Below are 22,313 nucleotides of genomic sequence, written 5' to 3'. Positions count from 1 at the left end.
GTGCATCTGTAACCGGAAGATCGCCGGTTCGATCCCTGGGCTCTCTGTCCTGGTCGTTGTGTCGTTGGGCAAGACACTTCACCTACTGCCTACTGGTGTTGGCGCGATATGGCAGCCTCGCTTCGGTCAGTCTGCCCCAGGGCAGCTGTGGCTACAACTGTAGCTGCCTCCACCGGTGTGTGAACGTGAGAGTGAATGAATAGTGGCATTGTAAAGCGCTTTGGGTGCCTTGAAAAGCGCTATATAAATCTAATCCATTATTATTATTATTATTACTCATTGAGCAGTATGTTAAAAATGAGGGTGTGACATGGAACTTCAGGTGTTTTATTAAAGGAGCAGTGACATCAGCGCACACAAGGATCACCTGTGTCTTGAATGGGTGGGCAGGGATGCCAAAGAGTCTGCCCATGTAGAGTTAACCCAACCGTTTTATACAATGCAAAGTAGGTACAAGCTAGTCGATCCCGTCAGGTCAGTAGCTGAGCTTTGCTGTACGTGTTCTCTGAGGTGTTATTTCCTTGTTAGGCATTCTATGTATTATCACTATGAGGGGAGCGTGGACAAAGCGGCCATTCTTTTTACTGGGGACCATAGTGGGCCTCTTGTTTTTAGGCATGTTTCTGAAGAACAGATGCCAACCTGGTGTGGATACCCATAAAGATTTGGACACACTGCATATGATCAAAAGTTTATCCAACCTGGAGGCAAGCATCAGCAATCTAAGTGAGTTCTGTCACATATTAATATTAATTATGATTTCATGGTACCTATATTACTTGCACCACAAATAAAAAAGAGATCCAGTAGTAAAAGGAGTTGAAATCTTAAAAATAAGTTGAGAGGCAGTAAAGGGTATTGGCTACACATGTACTGAAGATGTGACAAGTTTTTAGAATATTTATTAATAAAAAGAAAGAAAAAATACAAAAGGCAGTCATGGAACAAGAGTATGTACAGTTATTAAAATAAATAAATAAATGGCTTTTAACTGAACTTTTGTTATTAACGACAGATGAGGTCAAATTATAACAGGTGTTTGTACCTTTACTATAAATGTGTTTTATGTTGTAATTTTCACATTATTTTGTGCAGTGTTTGTTTTGTTTAGTAGGAATATTAACTGTTCCATTTCCTTGATCATGTTTTTGCTGATGTTGTTTTCTACCGAAGACGATGCACTCAGACGTTTTGAGAAAAAGCAGGATGTCATGCAGAAGATGCTAGAAGAAGACAGCCACAGACACAGAAAATCAGCAGAGGTCCAACAGCAAGCAGAGAAGCAAAAGGAAGATGATCCAAATATCCAAGCCCAAACCGAGGAGGCCCAAATGAAAAAGCCTAAGAAACTGTTCCCTAAGTCATACTTGTTCAAGACATGGGGGGAAGATCTCTCTGAGGATGACCAAAGAGAGGCTCAGAGCCTGTATGAGAAGTATGGGTACAATGTTTTTCTGAGCGATCGCCTCCCTCTGGATCGACCTCTTCCAGATACCAGAGATCCTCGGTACAACTTTCATTTTTCATGATTTTAATCTTTCATTCTCTCTCGTGTACGTGCAAAGAAAAGAAAATCCAAATAACTAAGTCCACCCAGATTATCGCTTGCTAAATATTTCATATTTCTGAACAAATACAGTGGCATTTCATATAATCCTTTTTAATAAATAGGTGTCTGAAAAAGAGTTACCCCAAGGACCTGCCGAGTCTCAGTGTGGTGCTCATCTACCTGGATGAAGCCCTGTCTGTTCTCCAAAGAGCCCTGTGCAGCATCATCGACCGCACCCCTGAAAACCTGCTGAAGGAGATAATAATGGTGGATGACCATAGTTCTAATGGTGAGTTGGTTATTTTAAAAAACAACTCTAATTATTGGCCATGCAAATTACTGCCAATGAGTGCAGACTGACAATGTAGCTGTTGTCTTATGTACACGCCTCTCACATTCCTTTCCTGTATATGTCTACCAGTTCAAATTAATCATTGGAAGCTAAATAAAGATTATTTGTTAGATGTACAAAACACTTGTAATCATTCACAAGCATGTCATGCATGTTTGTAGTCAAACCAGTTTTCGTGCTTGGTTGAAGCTTCCGAAGCCTCTCCCAACTTTCATACAGCTAAAGACAGTTTACACCCTGAACATGTCGCCTGTCTGTTGCAGGGCAGAGATTGAAATCACTGACTATAGTATAACTGACCCAGCCGAAAATTCAGGGAAAAGCAAAACAAAAAACAAACTAAAAACAAAAAAACAACGAATAATTTTCTCTTTTCCATTCAGACAATCTGAAGGGTGACCTTGACGTTTATGTGAAGTTGCTTGAGCAGGAGAACCCTAATCTCCGTATTGTGAGAGTGAGGCACAGTGAGCAGAGAGGTCTCGCTCATGCCAGAGTATCCGGGTGGAGGGCTGCTACTGCTGACGTGGTGGCCATCCTGGACGCACACATTGAAGTCCATGAGATGTGGTAGGAACATGGCAGAAATATATGCTTTCATTCACTTGTTTAGGTGTTTTATTTTCTGTTATTAGGATATTTCTAATAGTTTCTTTAATTATATTACAACATTGCAGTATAGAACACATTTATATATGATATTTATGACATAAATATCTTTACCAATCACAAACTTCTACCACTGACTTGAGGCCATCCCATACGGAAAAGAAATAGAAAAAAACTTATAAAAGACTTGCATCAGATTTGGCCTACTTCATATAGTGAATAAGGCTCATATGATTTGCTAATGAAAGTGGCTACTTTCATATATTGTTTTAGTAACTATCCAAAACATACAAGTTTCATTTATATAATTTTTCATGGGATCTTATATCTGTTTTCACTAGGGATGGGTATCGTTTAGGTTTTATCCGATACCGGTGCCAAATCGGTACTTTTGAAACTGTGCCGGTGCTTAAACGGTGCTCGAACCGGTGCTTAAAGAATGGAAAACACAAACTTTGTCCAAAAACCTCTCATATTCAGCTGTTTTTTTGTAAAAAGATAACAATGTTAGCCTTTTCTGCAGCTATGGGGCATATATGGTATCACTCTTGGCTGGAAGCAGTGCTTAAACAATGGAAAAAACACAAACTTTGTCCAAAAACCTCTCATGTTCAGCTGTTTCCCACTTTTTCTTTGGTCATTTTAGCCTTTTTGGCCAGGGTGAAGGGAGTATCTGCCATCAAACAAGAAGACAGCCGCATGTAGCTATGATGATGTTTGCTAGTTCACCTTACATGCATTAATGTAATAACGTGGTTAGCCTACTCAACGTAAATTACACACGAACAACATTAAGCTACTCACGCAGAGAAGAACGGCTGCTGCTGCATCATCATCCTCATCATTTCTGCTACACTGGCAGGGCTAGGGGCCAGGACTCTCCTCTTCGTGTTTTTGGGGGATGTTGCTAACTCCGGGTCCGATAACAGGCACCACACCCGCAGTAGATGTGCTCGGTGTGAGGTCTCGCAGCAAGCTATCAAATACGGCGCATTTCTCAGCTTTTAAAAAAAACGCTATGCGTCGCCAGGTGTTTCATCGGATTCGAGGTGTTACCTCCTTTGACAGTATCACAGTATCAGCTTAAAGCACTTGTTGCTGCTGAGTTTGCATATTTTGCTGTGAAGTACAGCCAGACTTTGACCACTTTGCCTTGGGCATTTTTAATCTGTAGCTCTGCTCTAAAAGAACGTACGTACCTGGGCCCGCCTACTATCCTCGGAAACGTAAAATGATTGGCTAGAATCTAAAGTGTATCACAGCTCAGGAAATAAAGCACCGAAATGTGCGCTGCTTTTCGGTCTGGTTACTACCGTTTATGTCCATCCCTAGTTTTCACTCTTGTATGCTTTTCATACAAGTTTCACACAAGACAGATACAAACTTTATAAGATTTATATATATCTTTTCCACATGGGATAGCTGGCTGGTGCCATAGTTTCAGAATAAACTTGCTGAGATTAACATGTTTACCTTCTTAAACACACAAGCGTTACACACAGTTGCAACTTCCCAGTAACCCACTGAGCAGTGATCTCTGTACAACCACACTATGGTCTTCAAACCATTGAGCAGATTTACTGAGACAGTAATTAACTTGTGTTATGGTGCTGGTGGTGATGACGCAGATGCTGCTTAGACAATCTTTTTGTTAAAGAATTATTTTTAAAAGAACAAACTGTCACAGCATCCCAACCCTGTGCATCAGTTAAAAGTTGACAGGTGGGTGTATCTTTTGAAAAATAAAAGAGATCACGTGAAGTGACCATTAAATGCGACAGCTGGGTGTGTGCTTCCACTGAAGTCTTTAAGGGTGTGACTTCCACTTATTATGTAACATTTTTGAACCATCATTTTTTCCCCTCCTTCATACAGGGCTGAACCTCTGCTGACACAGATTAAAGCTGACCGAACTGTGGTGGTTTCCCCGGTGTTTGATAAAGTCAGCTTTGATGATCTCAAGGTTACTACATATCATCCCAGTGCACACGCCTTCGACTGGGCTCTGTGGTGCATGTATGAGAGTTTTACACCCGAGTATTACAAACTTAATGATGGTTCACTGCCTGGCAAGTAAGTTCAACTGAAATCAATGTTTAACAATATAACAGCCATATTAACTCTATCATTATGATCTAATATCAATGTACAATAGTTAAAATGGAGTTCTCTTCTTTGACTTTAGGAGTCCATCTGTCATGGGGATCCTGGTTGCTGATAGAAAGTTTCTGGGGGAAATTGGAGTCCTTGATGAAGGAATGAAGGTGTATGGTGGAGAAAATGTTGAGCTGGGAATTCGTGTGAGTAAAGATCACATGGTTATAAATTTTCTTTCATAATAATGATTTTAAAGAAGAGTTGTGGAGCAGTCATGAGTGATGAAATATGTATTTGTTTTTAAGGTGCACTTTTTTTTCATGTAGGTATGGACATGTGGAGGCAGTGTTGAAGTTGTTCCATGTTCCAAGATCGCCCACATCGAGAGGGCCCACAAGCCCTACATGCCTGACCTGGGTCCTGCCATGAAGAGAAATGCCCTCAGAGTTGCAGAGATCTGGATGGATGAATACAAGCACAACGTTAACTTGGCTTGGAACATCCCATTTGAGGTGTTTTGTGGCACTGACACAAACAGCAAATTATGTTTTCTCTAAAGGATATTTGTTTCTCCTGTTCACAGAATCATGAGGCCTTTGAGAGCTCTTTGTGTTTTTAACATCGACATTTAACGAAAATCTTTCTTCAAATTCTTCCTCAGTCACAATCTATGAATCGATTCACATCTTTTTCTTTGTTCCTGCAGAATCATGGAATTGACATAGGCGACATTTCAGAGAGGAAGAAACTCAGAGAAAGGCTGAACTGTAAACCTTTCAAATGGTACCTGGATAATGTGTATCCTAAGCTGGATCCCTGGGACGACCTCCTCGCATACGGAGGAGTAAGTTGACTCTTCTCTGTTGCTTAGTAAGTTTGTTACAGTCGAGTCCTGCGGGATTTGTGGGAATCTGTGTTTTTCCATGATTTGCTTTTATCCATCATATTGACAGATGAAGAACCTTGATGCTGACATGTGCCTAGACCAAGGTCCAGTACCAGGTCACACACCTATTGCCTACAACTGCCACTATTATGTTTCTCAAGTAAGTGAAGTAGTGACATGTTTGTCCAGAATCATGAGTAACAGAGGTGCATTCATAAAGTTAAGATAAAAACAAACAAACAAAAAACACCAACAAAAGTCAACCATTTTAAACCTTTGTTCAACCTGAGACTGCTTCCAGTGCGGCTGGTATTTTTAAATCACACACAGGATGTCCCACTCCAAGCACATGCATTTGTGTATGTGCAGTGGCATTAAGATAATTTCTTGTCCACAGAAACACAAAGTTGCTTAAACTGAAGTTCCTTCTTTGCTACACACTGGTTGAGCTCAAGAACCATCACAAAGGCACAAATGTAAAACAAATGAATGGGACTTCCAGAGAGTGATGTTTAATTTTGCAGTCCTGCTGGAAGCAAGGAGGGCGGAGCCAAATTCAGATTACGTGTATTTATTATGTATATTAAAAGACATACATAAGTTACACATGCTTATGATCATCCCTTGTGGTCTGAAACCCTGTTGTCTGTGTCATTTGTTTAACTTTTTTACATCTTGATATCATTTTGACCTTTGTCTCTTTTATCTTTTAAGTTGGCATATTATCGTGGAACGGGTGAGCTCTACATTGGTGGCATCAAGGCACATAAGTACAATGACAACCGCTGTTTAGCTGACATAGGCACAGAAGAAACTGAGCCTGGCCTGTACAACTGTAAGGAGGCTGTGCAGAAAGGAATGGGGATATACTGGGACTTCACTCAGGTACCACATAATGAAGTTTTTTTAACCCATGTTTTTTTAAAGTCGGGATATGTGGAGCACAGTTATGGTTTACTATTTCTCAGAAGAGGTTGAATGAACACTGTTTGTCTCCTAACTAAACAAACTGTAAGTTACATTGAGAACCATGGAATAGGAATACAAGCGGGCTTACAAACACAGGTGCTCACACCTGAGTACCTGCCTGTGTACAAACAGGTACTCACAGACACATACTATCTTGGTTGGCTGCTGCCCCTAAACATATCATGCATTATCAGTCTTGTATGCTGCTCGGTAACATTCAGTACTTATTATTTACTGTTACTCATGCTTATGTTGGTTGTTGCCGTGATTTCCCTACTGTGCTGTTTTGTTTTTTCTTATTCTTACTAGGTTATCTAACTAGTTTTTAGTGTCTTTTTCCTCTCTCTCTCTTCTCCTCTATTTGTCTTTCTCTCTCCTTTTGTTAATTGTCTTCCCGACTTTTCTTCTTCTTTCTCTTTTCCATCCCCCGGTCCTATCCGCTCTGATTGTAATGAGTTAAAAGTTAAAAAAAATAAATGAATAATAAAGATTGAATAAACTATGACAATCAAGTGGTACAGTAGAGCAAAAGTCATAATGATCCACTTGGGAAAATAAATCTGTTGGGCATTTTTCTTGTCCTTCAGACAATAATTCCGATTGTTACAGATCTTGACAAGGCAGGCAAAAAAAAATAAATGAATAAAAAATTAAATAAAATGGCTGAATTTATAACTCTTTGTGTTTTCTTTCCAAGGGCAAAGAACTGAAGAACAGAAAGACAAAGAGATGCCTGGAAGTTACAAACCAGAAACTTCTAATGCGGGAATGTACAGGTCAAAGATGGCAAAGTCAACACATAGCCAAGCTGTTTTAAAGTGTGTTTGAACTCTGCTCATAGAGCAGTGGATAAATTACTCCAGGATGCTCTCTTGTGGACATTATTTCATTTTCTTTAAAATATTTTCAATGTCAAAGTTCTTATAAAAAAAAAAAACTAAAAAGGAAATGTGATTTTTTTTTACCAAAGATTTTCATTTTATAATACAACATCAAACTTTGAGACTTTTTCAAAATTCGAAACAAAGGGACACAGTCGTAAAATCCTAGGAGGATGTTTCCAGTTATATATGCCCTTACTAGAAGTGCCATGAATTGCACCTCACTTGTCTGCAACACACTGTACAACAAATCCATCTTTACGTATTCTGTCACAGTACATGTAAAAGTAAAACTCATGCTTGGAAATTGGGGTTTCAAAATGTTGCTTTACTTATTAAATGTTTAGCTACAATGGAGACCACTGTGGAGACCAGTGTTGGGTAAGTTACTTTAAATTAGTAACTTAGTTACATTACTGGTTACTTCTATCAAAAGTAACTCAGTTACTTCAAGTTACTCGTTACTTTCAGAGTAACTAGTTACTAGGGAAAGTAACTTTGGTTTTACTCAGAATTCTCTTGTTAATGTGTTGCTTCTGTAACTGGATGCCCAGCAAGTTTGCCAGTCTTCTAGCTTGCTTACTTGCCACAAGTGCACTGTGCCACCTACCAATAGAAAGGAAAAAATAATGTGCACATTTCCACGAGAGAAATCCCACGCCTGATTCTATCCTAGCCTGCTTTTTACATCCAACACAAAAACTGCAGTCGTGGTGCTTTCGATTGTACTCAGAACTCTGAAATTCTGCCTTCTGAATAGGAAGATGTAGGTAACACCAGACTGCAGATGAGCTGCATACAGGGCTGGACTGGGACAAAAAAAATCGTCCCGGGGAATTTGACTAGAGACCGGCCGCCATTATAGGAAAAATCATAAAGCCTTTGAATGAAAATAAACGCCGTTGTGACAGTGATGTACACTGTTTTGATGGTATATATGCATCAATCTATCAATCGTTTGTTGTAAGATTCAGATAATTATTTTTTTAAAAGTGAGACATTTTAAATGAGAATAAGAAAGTATTTCTTTGTGCCCCCCTCTTCCTTTTAATGCCCTGCATGGACCCCTGGCAACACTTTGCTAGATCCGCACCTGCACAGTTACCAGCTGTCAGCTACTTAAAAAAGGATCCTGGTGTTATTTGTCTCTCAGAAACAGTTCATAACTTCCCTTCAACTCATTCATGTCACCTAAAAGGTAAACCTGTTTCTCCATCACCTGTTCAGCTCTGATGATTCAGTAAGGACATCTCCTGGTTTCATCTTCATGTTTCCCTCTCACCACATAACCAAACCGACATCATGACCAGCAGCTTTACAGCTGTGGCTCCAGCAAACATCAGCTGATACTAGAAAGTAATATTAAATAAATTCTAACAACAGCTGATCAAGCTTAAACGTGCTGCTGTTGTTTAGCGCGACATCCGCTGGTTTCCTCTTTCTGGCGCAAAGTGAGCAATAAACAAACAAGAGAGCCGATCAGCTGATCATTGATCAGATTCATGATTGAAGTAGAAACAGGAGAGGGAGGGGGAGAGGATGAGAGGAGAAGAGGCAGCTGTGCAGCAAAGACACAGAATAAATCCAGCTTTGTGTCTTTTTCATTGTAGCTGAAGTCCAGGACAAACTGTCACGGCTGGGGTGGCAGTCGTGTGGAGGGTGAGAAAGGAGGATCCAATAGCAGACAATGGCGGAGGTGCAAGTGGGTTTTATTTACAGTGCACAAAACCAAGGTGTGGGCAGAACCGAACATAAACCTAAACTGGGAAAACTAATACAAAATGGAGGACATGGAGCGAGGAGCAGAGAGACACGAAGAAACATGGAATAATGCAGACTACACGGGAGATTCACAGAGAAACACAGACGACGCGACGAGAAGCACAGGCAGACACCAACTATAAATACACTTGATCGACCTTTGTTTTTATTATTTATTTTATTTTATTTTCAGTTGTTACAGACGGGACAGACATGAGTGAGGGATAGGAAAGGGAGAAAGAAAGAGGAAGGAAAAGAAAAACAGAAGGGGAGAGGGACAGTGAAAGAGGGGGGGAGAAAAAAAAATCTCCTGGATCACCTGTTGAGAGAAGAAGAATAGAAAACAAGCAAAAAAAACCCAAAGCAACATACTAAACACAACACCATCACATTAATCTAGCTAAGTGTAAACAGCAGTAAATACTAAATATTGAATGTTGTTGTGCAGCACGCAGGACAGACAGCGCACAATGTGCTTTGAAGTAGCAGCCAAGAAAGGTGTAATTTAAGTCTACAAACAGTGAATACCCGTGTGCACACCTGTGTGGATCAGCGCGCTTGTATTCAAATGGTTTCCACATGTAATGGTCTGCAAGAGGATGTAGCGAGCCATAGCCCCGTCCCCCAGGGCATGAAGCAGGCATGGAGGAGATCCAGGCCCCAGACATCCAGAGGCCCCAGAGTGCAAGAGCCCAAGGAGGACCACCGGAGGGGCATCCGTGCCACCCTCATGGGAAGGGCTGAGGATCCCCAGACAAGGCGTCACCCAGGAGTCACCGAGCAGAAGCTAGAGGGGGCTGCACCGGCGTGCCCGCCGGCTCTGCCGGCAGCCAGCTGTGCCAGAGTGAACCGAGCCGCAGGCCCAGAGGCCGGAGGCCCGAGGGCCCCCCGCACCCCGGAGGAGGCCTGACCGAGCAACAGGTGCCAGGCCCCGCCAGGTAGCCACCGGGAGTGAGCTGGTACATACCTCGTGTGTTGTTTGTGAAGGAAGGACCCAAAATGCAGGCAAATGCTGTAATGCGAGTGAGCATTTATTTACAGGGGTGGCAAAGCGGCAAAAACAGCAAATGAGGAATGGGGAGCTACCAAAACTTAGACTGGGGAAAACTAAAGAACAAACCTGAAACGAGTAGTAGGAAGAAACATGAAGATGAAAATCAGTGAGACATAGAGAAACAACAGTAAAAGGCAACCAGTAAAGGCAACCCACACTATAAATACACACACAGAGGAGCACGAAATGGCAAACCAGAGGGAGGCACAGCTGATCCTAATTAACAAGACGAGACGCAGACCTTCAAAGTAAAACTGGAACCCACAGATTGAACTACCAACACAGACTCAGGGATGTGAAACAGATATATAAAAAAGAGAGAAAGAAAATGATGAAAACAAAGAAAATAAAAAGTGTGGAAGCGTGAGTGGGAAATTGTCTCCAACTGGGGGAAGCAGTGACGCTACAGGTCATCTTCTTCCCCTGCTGGACACAAAAGAAAACATAATTTGGAGTATTGTGGATGAAAATAATTAACAACAACATCAAGAAGATTTTTGTGTTTGCGGTTAAGACCAAATAGAAATATCATTTTTGGGGTTTAAAGTCAGTAGAGAACAAAACAAAATAAGTAGAGATGTGTTGCTTTAGGAGTGATGAAAATATATGCAGTCACAGTGAATAATGAAAGTCTCTCAGTCTGTCGATTACAGGTGGGGAACGGACCTGGATCAATTCTCCAGGGGCAGCAGTCGGGAGAAAATTATAGGTTAAAATCATTAGAAAAAATAGAAACACCCAGCCAGAATTTTTGGCTGAATTGCTTTGCAGCTTCTCGTCCTCGTCCTGAACAAGCAAGCTCCAAGGAAGCTGATCTCTCCCTGAAGACACCAAGTGCAGTTTCAGAAGCACGAGCATGAACATCAACAGTGGACAGGAGTCCAAGAGACAATACCAGAGTTCTGAGCAGAGAGGTCCAGCAGCGCTGTGGGCAAACGGCATCAGAAAGAGAAGAACCACCATCTAGATTGGATGGATGGAGATGCGTTTCCAGCAAGCTGCAACCTCACTGTGTGTGAAGGACTTTTGAGAAGACTGTCTGAGCTTGACATTTGCCATGTTTGGAGCGAGATGGCAATGAAAGAGACAGTGGGACAAAGAGATACACGAGACAAAGCTGAAGAAAACTGACTGCCATTGGACTGAAAAGTGGGAGAGAAGAAAAGGAGCAGAAGAGGACTGAGGCTGCTGTTTTAGTGTGGGGAATCAAATTAGGTTAAGGAATCTGGGGAGACAAACGACTGCCTGGAAGTGGAGGATTGACACAGTGTCCAGACCACCACAAAAGGGGGAGGAAGACAAGCACTGAGGTATGCAAGTGTACTGTTAGAAAAATGGAAAGGTGACACGTTAGAAAAATGGAAAGGTGACACCACACATGCAGATAATATGCACCAGAGATAACAAAAAATCATACACAAAGTGTAACACATTAAAAGAGGGCATTTGTAGAAGGGGTTGACAACACACAGCGTGGTTGCCTATGGTAACCTGCAAGCATTTGGGGTTTAGCTGTGCCTGACTATGACAGAGTTTTTCATTTAGATGTCTCTGAAACAAAATTTGGAGTGAACGGAGTTTTGTTTCAGAAAAAAGGGGGGAAGGTACATAAAAGGATACATAAAAACAGAAAATGTATTAACCCGACTAACACACACACACACACGTAATGAAGATCAAACACAATTTTAAGTAGGTAATGCTGTTACCATCATCCTGTCTGGTTTATTGAGTGGGTTGAGAACTGATACATAGACGACTGAATTAGTATTATTTTGGGGAACATGATAGCAGGGGTGAACAGAATCCTGCAGCCAGAGTTTGAATGAGTGAAACTAGCAGATTTTTTGTTTTTGTTTTGTTTTTTGTTTTGTTTTTGTTTCTGAAGTATGGGGGAGGTTTTACCATGGCACCAAGTTTTAGATTTGGTGTTTTCTCACCTATGAGAGAAAGAATATTCTGTGACAAGTCCTAAGACCGGGCTTCTGTATTTTTTATTTTCTTTTGTTTTTCAGTTTTATTTGTCATTTGTCATTTTATTTTTATTTTTGAACAGTGCACTGATTTCTGTTTGGGAATTTCTTTTCTTTAAGCAGATCTGCACGTCGGGAATTAAAAGTGCTACACGTCGTCAAGAAAATTGTTGCAAGTGAGTTTCTCCACATTAAAATGGGCTCAGGAGAAAGCCACTTATCTGGGACAATTAGAAAATGAGAGTCCCTGCCTAAAAAGGATTCAGCGATGTAATCCGATCTAAAGTTCTTCTTTTTCTTTTTGAAATGACGTCATTTTGCTGAGAGTGGAAACTAAATGCGACGATGAGTTCCACTATCAGCAAAGAAAGAAAGAATGGATGAATGAATGAAATGGAAATAAAAACAAACTGACTGACTGGTAAAAGCTGACAAGACTTGACCACAACTCAAGGTTAACCTCCACCTAGACAGGACAAAAGGGTGGATGAATTTATGTGTTTCCTTTTACAGGAGCAGAAAGATGACAGCAACATTCGAGGTTGCGTGACGATTTAACCTTTTAAGTGCCACTTTCTGTGTCTGTGCATCTACCAGGGGTGTTATTCACTACCTTGTGTTGCTCACAGAGGAAACTGTGAGAAAGTGTGTACACACCTGCGCAGCGCTAACATTTGCATTCTCTTTTCTACAGCATTACAGTTCTTCATGTGATTTGATGATGTGATTTCTAACAGAACAATTGGTGGATGTTTGTTTCTCTACTACAGGTTATGAGTTGGTGATGCTGTTACACTGTGTTGTTGGGAAAATGTTGAAGGTTACTTTGACGATGTGAATAACGTGAGAAATTTCCTGTGTTGAAACCAGTGTCATTCTTTTTACAGCAGGCTTAATTTTATGGCCTTTTACGGCACCTCTGGAATGTGGATGGCCGACGCCTGCCCACCACACGATCCATGTGTTGCTAATGTTTGTTTTCTTTAAGAGTGCATTGTGGAGGATTCAGCAGAAGCAGACAAGTGACATGAGAAAAACAAATAAGGGATGCAGTGTTTATGGAATAGTTGAAGATGGGCTCATTAGCTGGCCACTATTGAACTCATAGTGATAAAACGGGTGGAGTGACATTGCTTAAGGGAAGTCACAGATTAAATTGTGGAATAAATTGGGATGATTCATGATTTGGGACAAATTATGGTAATAATAGTGATTTAATGATTGGAGAAAACCTGCACATGATACTTGTCTGTTATGCTGAGTACTTTATCACTCTCATGATCTATAGTTGGTTGCAAATGTGAAGTTTGATTTAACAGATTTGTCTTCCAGGTTACAGGCTCCAGGTGGAGCTGGGAGTTAAACAAGCTTAACATGTGACTGCTGGTTAATGTTTTTACACAGGGTTACAGGTTGGAGTATGGCTGCTCCAAGTGGGAAACCCTGGAGATTGTTTTAGAGAGAATGTGCAACATTCTTGTACATGTCTCATTGGGGAGTTGACACATGGTGAAAGCCGTGTGGCGAGAGGAGTGTCATTTTTTAATCTGTAGATGTCATGAGGTGCCATGACGAGAAGGAGTGGCTGAGAGGATCGTCCACAAGATGGGAGCTGAGGCCAGGAGAGAGGCTTCAGGAGGATCAGAGATCATCTTCAGCACAGCAGACATCACACAGAGAGCTGTGCTACTGAGCTTCCAGGAGATCAAGAGGAGACTTCAAACAGCAAGATTTTAAATAAAATGAAAGATTCAATGTTGACGCTGAGGAAGACAACTAAGGTGTACGACGTGCTCTGCCTTAAATCTTCAGCAGCGTTGGAACATGAGAACCTGAGGGATGGAGAGAGCGTGCCAAGCTCCAAAAGTGACAGCGCAGAGGAAGTCCAGCGATGGAATTGTGATTCTGTGTAAGGCACAAATACTAGGAGACTGGGAAATAGTTGACACCACTTTTCCCAAGGATGAAGATCACCTAAAGTGTGTCACTTTGCCATGCAGATTTGATGCTCTGCAGAGAAGCCTTCTGCGAGGGAGAGATGTAAACAGACGAGCCTTTTTATCTACATTTAATTTATGTTAACTTCTCTAGGCTGGTTGAGGGGGAATTGGAGAGAAACGGTAGTGTTAGGTGTGACTGTGGTTATTGTAACTGTGATTTTTTTATAAGTGAATTGCCCAGAGACAGACCTGAATCCATTCCAGCGACTCCACCATCACAGGCCACGGTGAAGCGAACCAAACGTAGTGAAACAGGTAAATCAGATGAGTGTTTTGATTATTATGGCGGTATAGAGTTGGACTACGTTAAAGGGTCCACAATCTGGTATACATTTGATCTTTGTGCTGTCATTAAATGCAAGGGCTTGCTGAACAGTTGAGTCCAACATTTTTAATGGCAGTACAAAATCGGATGGCGTTAGATATGTTGTTGGGAGAAAAAGGGGGCGTTTGCGCGATGTTTGGGGATATGTATTGTACTTTCATTCCAAATAACAGTTCCTGACGGCTCTGTGACCCGAGTTCTGGAAGGCCTGAAGACGTTGTCCACCGCAATGTAGGAGCATTCGGGATTAGATGACCCGCTGGAAGCGTGGATGACCTCTGTCTTTGGGCAATGGAAATGTTTCATTATGTCAATTATGGTTTCTTTGTTTGTTTTTATTGCAGTATTAGTGACATGTGGGTGTTGTTGTGTGCCTTGTATCAGAGCCTTGTTCGTAAGACTCATCAATCGTGCTGTGGGAGAATCTGATACAAAGGCCGACACCATGATGCCACTTTTGGGAAATGGGGAGTCACAGTATGAAAACATTATGGTGAGAGATTTAGTTTAGTTTTATCTGCCATAGGGCAGATAAAAAGGGGGATTTGTAGGAGTTTTTAGCTTATTTTAGAGTTTAGAAATGTGTTAATGTAACAGAGTCATAAATCACATTGTTATAATTACACAAAATGTGTTCTAAACCCCCAAACTGCTCCTTTTATACCGGACTTTTAGGACCTCCAAGCCTGTAGTTGTGTTCATTATCAGTTAGAGCCCCTCCTCATTCTTTTCTTCTTCTTCTTTGGTGCAATACTATAAATACAGTGTACCCCTTTTGCCTCTCCCCTTTTCCTACAATTCCCCTGTGGGAGAGGTGGGTGTCATTTCTTTCCAACACCTTGAAACACACATAATTCATATTTAGCCACCCTGATGTTTATGATTGCGATGTTAGTTCAGTTATTGTCATTATTAAGCCTGTTTTTGTAAGATGTTATAAGTGTGTAGTATGTGTGTATCATAAATGTGTTTTAGGCGCCATAAATGCTAGCATGAATATATACTCCTTGCTAGCTTGGGAGCTGTGGTGGGTTGAGCTAATCCTCTTCCCCACTGTTTGTATTTGGTCTAGGAGCTGGAGTGGGCAAATTATTTACTTGGAGGTCTTTCTTTCTTTTACCTTTTTTATCAGGTATGTCGGATTTCATGTTGTTGTTTTTGTTTTATCTTATGTCAAATATGTTACGTGTAAATGCATATTTTATGTTTAATGTAAAAAATAAATGCCAGCCCTTTTTCTACAATTCCCCTGTGGGAGAGGAGCTGGAGTGGGCAAATTATTTACTTGGAGGTCTTTCTTTCTTTTACCTTTTTTATCAGACACAACGCAGAATCACACCGGTTACACTTGGTGCCGCTGACCCGTCACATCGCCAATCCGCGATCCACCCCTCCTCCTTCTGCTGCCGCTGTTTTCCCGCCTCCTCTCTGCAGCTGTGTCCCAGAATCCTGTGCCCCAGAATCCTGTGCCCTGCGCTTTGACTCACAGGTTTTTATAACGACTGTGTGATCGATGCCCTGCAATTTGGCTTACAGGCATCTCTGTCACGTGTGAGAGAGATAATCCCATACAGCTTATGACAAAATTTGATCCGAAGTGATTGATGGCCCTAATCACGACCTTTTGACCTCCCGCCCCTCCCCCCCGGAAGCGTGTAATGAGCGTGACGAATCGCATCCGGAGAAGGGGGGTGGGAAACCCCCCGCGTGACGAATCGCATCCTGAGAAAGGGGGGTGAACCCCGGAAGCGCGCCATCTGTTGCTAACCGTGTCGAATCGCATCCTGAGAAAGGAGGGGTGAACCTCCAGAAGCGCGCCATCTGTTGGAGGGGAATAAAAAAGCAGAGAGGTGGAGTCCGTCACAATTTCTAAGGCACAGACACAAGATGGATTTCCTTCTGCAGCCCCACAGCGGTCCTGTGTCCGATGAGATCTGCTCTCCCAAAGAAGAAGGCTTTGAATATGACATATTCAAATACAGCATATTTACTATGGAAGGCATCGATCCGGACCTTATGACCCTACCGGAAATACTCCGGAAGTGTCTAGTCATTTTCAGACCTGTTGCGTCATGTTCCCTAAGCACAGCGGTGATGCAGCAGATGATTCTGTGATGTATAGAGAGACAGAGCGGATGTAATTTTACTTTCTTAAGCTGCACCGGCGTTTGTAATGGAAATAAAGAGTGACTTCCTGTAGAGATTTCAATAGTATTTTATTTTCCTATAATACAGACGCTGTAAAAAAAAAAAAAAAAAAAAACCTTTAAGATACACCATAGCTTGTGATGAAAAGAAGAACTTTCTATCCGCTTGTAACCTACAGGCTGCCTATGTGTAAAAAATTGAATACTACTTTTCCTTTTGAGAGTCCTTTTTACAAGAGACTGAAAAAACAAACCATAATTGCCGCGACAGGCGATCTTGTTTCACACACACACACACAAACACACACACACACACACACACACCGCGGGTACTTTTACAATGGGTTTTCTCAATAGATAGAAAATGATGACGTTGAGGAGTCAACAGCCGATATTATCATTGCTTGTAACCCGGTAAATAATTTCGTACATCTCCTCCCCTAAAATAAGCCTTAGCGGAAAAAAAAGCTCATATTCGAATAAGTTTATTAAAGCACCCCCCTCTGTGGGAAAGAGTCAACCATGAGGCGAGTTTTGTCAACAGCAATTGTCCATTTGGTAAAACAAATACCCGTCTCAAAGCCATATTTTACCGTTGCAGAATGTGGAAAACAGACGGCGTTCGCAAGAAGGCAATCAAAAAAAAACAACCCTCTCTAACTATCGGTATTGTCAAGAGAAAGATGCGAAAAACAGATGCTTCGCTAGACTAGGATAAAATGAGAGAAGAAACGGGAGGGGAGTCGTTATCTGCTCAGCCCCTACTGTGACAGTTCTACCAATCGCGAGGAAGAATCCGTGAATATTATGTCAGCATTCCGTTCAAACAACACCGCCGATCAGAGCGCCAGGGCCATCTCGCCAGAACTGTTCATACCTCACCCCGGTAAGTTTTTTTCTTTACGACTTTAAATTATATATCAACAGAGATGTCAATAATTTGATTACTTTCTTTTAGATTTCTACATCAATGATTTCACGCAAGTGGACTACGGTACGTTTAAATAAGTATATACCATTTTTTAAATAAGTTTAGATAGACTTGATTTAACCATGCTCTGATACTTACAGAAGCAATTGATAGTGCAGTGAGTAACAGCGAAAATCCGGCCGTTTTCCGCGGCGAATTAGAAGCCATATCCCCCGCAGAACCTCCGCTGCCGCCGCGTCGAAGAGAAGAACGAGAAGACGGCGCTATTTTCGTCTCCGCATACCGGGAGAACCGCGGAGAAAAAAGTTTTAAAATCGAAGGTAAACAATATGATGCATTATCCGCCATTTTGTTGAATAACAGGATGTGACGGAGTAATCCGAGTGTGCTATACCGCCCCTCCCGACCCGGAGCAGATTTTTAAAAAAGTTTTGCTTTATTTCTCGACAGAGGTAATCGAGAATATACAGACCCCGCCGCAGCGAAAAGAAGAAGAAGACGACGACGTTATTTTCGTCAACGCATACCGGGAGAACTGCAGGAAAATACCTTTTAAACCAAAAGGTAAACAATATGATGCAATATCCGTCATTTCGATAAATATCAGGATGTGGCGGAGTAATCCGAGTGTGCTATACCGCCCCTCCCGACTTGGAGTGGTATAAAGCGTGCTAGAAAGTTTTTATTTATTAAATCTTTCTCTCTTTGTTTTATTTCTCGGCAGCCGAGATTGCGGATATACCTATACAAACCCCCGCCGCTACAGACAATCGCGCGGAGGAGCGAGGTAAATAAAAAGTTTTTTCATTCTCGAAAAATAGGAAGGAGGAGGTTGTTTTCTTAAATCTCTTCTGTTTTATTTCTCGGCAGCCGAGATTGCGGATATACCTAACCAATCCCCCGCTACAGACAATCGGGCGGAGGAGCGAGGTAAATAAAAAGTTTTTTCATTCTCAAAAAATAGGAAGGAGGAGATTGTTTTCTTAAATCTCTTCTGTTTTATTTCCCACCGACAGAGACCGATACAGAAAATCAGGCGGAAGAAAATCAGGCTGAGGAGGAGGAGGAGGAACCGTCCAGAGCTCCTCCTCCTCTCAGGAGACTGAGAGCTCCTCTCAGGAGACTGAGAGGTAATTGACGGGGGGGATGAATCGATCCTATTAAACTTCTCTGCTCTATAAAAATAAAAAATGTAAGGTTTAAAAATACATTCTGTCCGTCTTTTCTTACAGCTCGACGGATGCTTCATAAGAAGAGAATCCTTGAAAACCTCGCTTTCATGTACGCCATAACAGTTCGCACATATGCATCGATATACAGACACAAGGACCTGTAAAGTAAAAGCATGTAAAAGTCTGTGAATTAAGAAATAAAGAAAATCATGTCGGAAGAACACAGCATTCCTGAGGCTTTGTTGGAAGCCGTGGCAGAATTAAACAGAAACGATGAACATTTAGCCCCACCGATAGAAAACAATATAGCCCCACCACCGAACGATCCACTACAACCTTTAGAAAACGCATTGCAGGTCCTCCTTCAAAACATTGAAAACGAACGGCTTGCCGGTCTACTGAACTTTGACCCTCTGCAGCCGATAGAAAATGCTCTTCAGCTCTACGACCAGCAGCAGGGGGAGGAGCAGGTGCAGCAGGTGCAGGTGGAGCAGCATCATCATCAGCAGCCCAGGGAGGAGGAGGACCGGCCTGCGGAGCATCAACAAGGAGGAGGAGGATCTCGGGTACAGAACGATGCGGTGACTCGCCGCGAACATTTTAATAATTTCGAAATAAGGCGAGTATTTAACATTCCCTCTCCGGATGAAGCGAGCGACCTCGCTCAATTTTACCTCGACGTCAGGGATAATTTCGTAGATCTAGCGGATAGGGTCAGACCGGAAGTTAGTCGTAACGACCGGGTTCAACTGGAGATCATCAGCGAGCACGCGCGAAATCACTCTGTTTTTAACGTCGACGACGAAAGCGCTGAAAACATTGTACCGGTTTTTGAGGACCTGCTAGCCAGGCTGATACAATCAAACGGAGCGATCGTCGCAGGCTCTCCCCTAGAAATTGTTGTGCAAGTAATTAGAAATCCTAGAGGCGGTGGCAGTAATGACCCGCGTAAAAAGATTCAAAAAATGTTAGATGATGAAATTCTAGTCAAAAAGCGTCGCTGTCTGTACGTGGTAAAAAACAAAAACGATAATCTGTGTTTTGCCATCAACCTGATTCACCTCACTCAACCTCATTTCACAGATAAACAGGCCCTGGAACGCGGCAGAGAGCTGCAGCGTTTAGCGGGGTTGAGCGATCGCACTCAGGTAACTCTCACCGACATAGGTAAATTCGAACAAATACTAAAACGTAAAATCGTCGTGTTTTACCGCCCGCCCGAGGACAGAACTCTTTCATTAATCGAAACAGACTACCCGAACACGCCTCACCCGCTGTACTTATTCTTATTCCACCATCACTATTACGGGATAAAAAATCTAAAAACATTTTTAGGAATCCAGTACATTTGCGAGGAGTGTCACCGCGGGTATTATAAAAGAGAGGAACACTTTTGTCAAAACCGCTGCAACCTCTGTTTTGACCCCGCATGCCCCTCTCACTTTCTGGACTCTGTAATCTGTACGGATTGTAACAGATCATGTCGCACACGTGCGTGTTATTTAAAGCACAAACAACCTAGAATTCACTCCGGTTCAGACCTCAGCGTTTGTCAACAATTGTATAAATGTCCGGACTGCAAGCACCTCTCCCGTCGCGGAATGCACAGGTGCACAGCCGCCAGATGTAAAATCTGTCGCGCGGAGCTTCCTCCCGACAACGATCAACACCTGTGTTACATCCAACCTTTGAAACATGAAAACTCTGATAACGCTTCCATAATCTTTTATGACTTTGAAACCTTCCCAGACAGGGAGGGGGCGCACGTCCCTTACCTAGTGTGCACAAAATCTCTAGAAGGAGAAGAGTGGCACGCTTACGGTGTAGACTGTGTTGAAAAGTTTCTCCAAAGATACAGAAGGAAAAGATATAGAGAGACCACGTTCGTTGCACACAACGCGAAAGGGTTTGACAGCTATTTAATTCTAAGTCACCTGGTGGGGGGTGGGATGACGCCCTCTCTCATCATGCAAGGCAGTAAAATTATATGTTTCACAGAATCCGATTTCCTTCTCAAATTCATAGACTCGCTTTCTTTTCTCACCATGCGTCTCAGCGCTATGCCCAAAGCTTTAGGCTTCGAGGACAAATCCAAGGGATTTTTTCCTCACAAATTCAGCTCACGGGACCGTTTAAAATACTCGGGTCCGTACCCTCCTCCTTCAGATTACGGGGTGGAGCGCATGTCACCCCCCGAACGGGCAGAGTTTTTGCGTTGGCACTGCAAGGCCTCCCGGGGAGTGTTTAACTTTGAAAAAGAGTCCCTGTATTACTGTCGAAACGACGTTAATATCCTGAGAGAGGCGTGCGTAAAGTTCAGAGACGGTTTTATAGGCGAAACTAAAGTAGACCCTTTCAGCTGCGTCACTATAGCTTCAGCCTGCATGAAAGTGTTTCTCACCAATTTCCTACCCGAAAACAGTCTGGCCATTCCCTCGCCCGACAACTACGGGCGCAGGTTCAGAGCCTATTCGCACGCGTCCATTCAGTGGCTGGAGTGGGTAGCTCACTCTCAGAAAATTCCCGTTCAACACGCTCTCACAACCGGTGGGGAGAAAAAAATAGGCCCGTACTTTGTCGACGGATACGCGCTGATTAACGGGGAAAAGTGGGTGTGGGAATTTCTGGGATGCTTTTATCACGGCTGTCCAAAATGCTACAGGCCTGAGGAAATCTGCCCTTTGACCCGCGCTCCTTACGGGGACCTGCACGCCTCAGCTGAGGCGAGGCTCCGGGAGCTGAGAAACGTTTACAGAGTCCGCACGGTCACTCTGTGGGAGCACGAATGGAACAAGATGAAAAAATCGAACGAGGAGGTTATAAATTTTATGCGGAGCTACGAAGTCCCGGAACCTCTGTCTCCTCGCTCGGGACTTTACGGAGGCCGCACTTCGGCCTTGAGGCTGCGTTACAGCGCCTCGCCAGGAGAAAATGTGTATTACGTAGACGTCACATCCCTGTACCCTTACGTCAACACCAAGCGCGCTTACCCTCTGCATCACCCCCAAATCATCAGAGAGAATTTTGCAGACCCTCGCAGTTATTTCGGGCTGATCAGAGCCACCGTTTACCCGCCGCGCGGGCTCTATTTCCCCGTTCTACCGTACAAAACCCCCGGAGGTAAATTAATATTCTCCCTCTGTCGCACCTGCGCCGAGACTAATCAACAAAGCGGTCCGTGCCTTCACGACGACGAGGCCAGAGCTCTCACCGGGGTCTGGGTCACCGTCGAGTTTAACAAAGCCTTAGAATTAGGTTACAGAGTGGCTAAAATCACAGAGGTCTGGCACTTTGATAGTCGCAGCAGCGATATTTTCGCCGGTTATATTAACACTTTTCTCAAAGGCAAACAGGAAGCCTCCGGTTATCCTCCGGAAGCTCGCGACGAGGATGAGAGGAACAAATACGTGGAAGAGTACCACAGGCATCAGGGCATACGTTTAGACCCGTCAAAAATAGAGGTGAATCCGGCCAAAAGACAAGTTTCGAAATTGTGTCTCAACAGTTTCTGGGGAAAGTTTGCTCAGAGAACCAACCTGACTCAGACCACTCTGGTCAGAAAGCCGAGTCAGTTTTTTAACTACGTCTTTTCAGGACAGTACGTCTT

General features: G+C 42.7%; 2 protein-coding genes across 2 annotated transcripts; both read left to right on the top strand.

Annotated features, from left to right (window-relative positions):
• The first annotated feature begins 316 nt into the window (after window positions 1-316).
• LOC309710505 (putative polypeptide N-acetylgalactosaminyltransferase 8) lies at window positions 317-7,288 on the top strand. The gene is made up of 11 exons (XM_082540034.1): window positions 317-726; window positions 1,174-1,507; window positions 1,672-1,838; window positions 2,285-2,471; window positions 4,386-4,583; window positions 4,696-4,810; window positions 4,934-5,119; window positions 5,314-5,451; window positions 5,561-5,653; window positions 6,208-6,378; window positions 7,160-7,288. Exons 1-11 carry the CDS (start codon window positions 549-551, stop codon window positions 7,277-7,279), a joined length of 1,887 nt encoding a protein of 628 aa, XP_082396160.1. The 5' UTR covers window positions 317-548; the 3' UTR covers window positions 7,280-7,288.
• Window positions 7,289-16,997: 9,709 nt separating this feature from the next.
• LOC309711750 (uncharacterized protein) lies at window positions 16,998-20,819 on the top strand. The gene is made up of 8 exons (XM_082542209.1): window positions 16,998-17,489; window positions 17,562-17,597; window positions 17,675-17,854; window positions 17,985-18,098; window positions 18,259-18,321; window positions 18,405-18,464; window positions 18,551-18,664; window positions 18,767-20,819. The coding sequence occupies exons 1-8, from the start codon at window positions 17,411-17,413 to the stop codon at window positions 18,868-18,870; spliced, it is 750 nt and encodes a 249-aa protein (XP_082398335.1). The 5' UTR covers window positions 16,998-17,410; the 3' UTR covers window positions 18,871-20,819.
• Window positions 20,820-22,313: the final 1,494 nt, after the last annotated feature.

The sequence above is a fragment of the Aulonocara stuartgranti genome, assembly GCF_965226115.1.
Source record: "Aulonocara stuartgranti genome assembly, chromosome: 7".
In the NCBI taxonomy this organism is placed as follows: domain Eukaryota; kingdom Metazoa; phylum Chordata; class Actinopteri; order Cichliformes; family Cichlidae; genus Aulonocara; species Aulonocara stuartgranti.
Note: the sequence above shows the minus strand (reverse complement) of the source record. Positions and strands in the feature narration are given on the sequence as shown.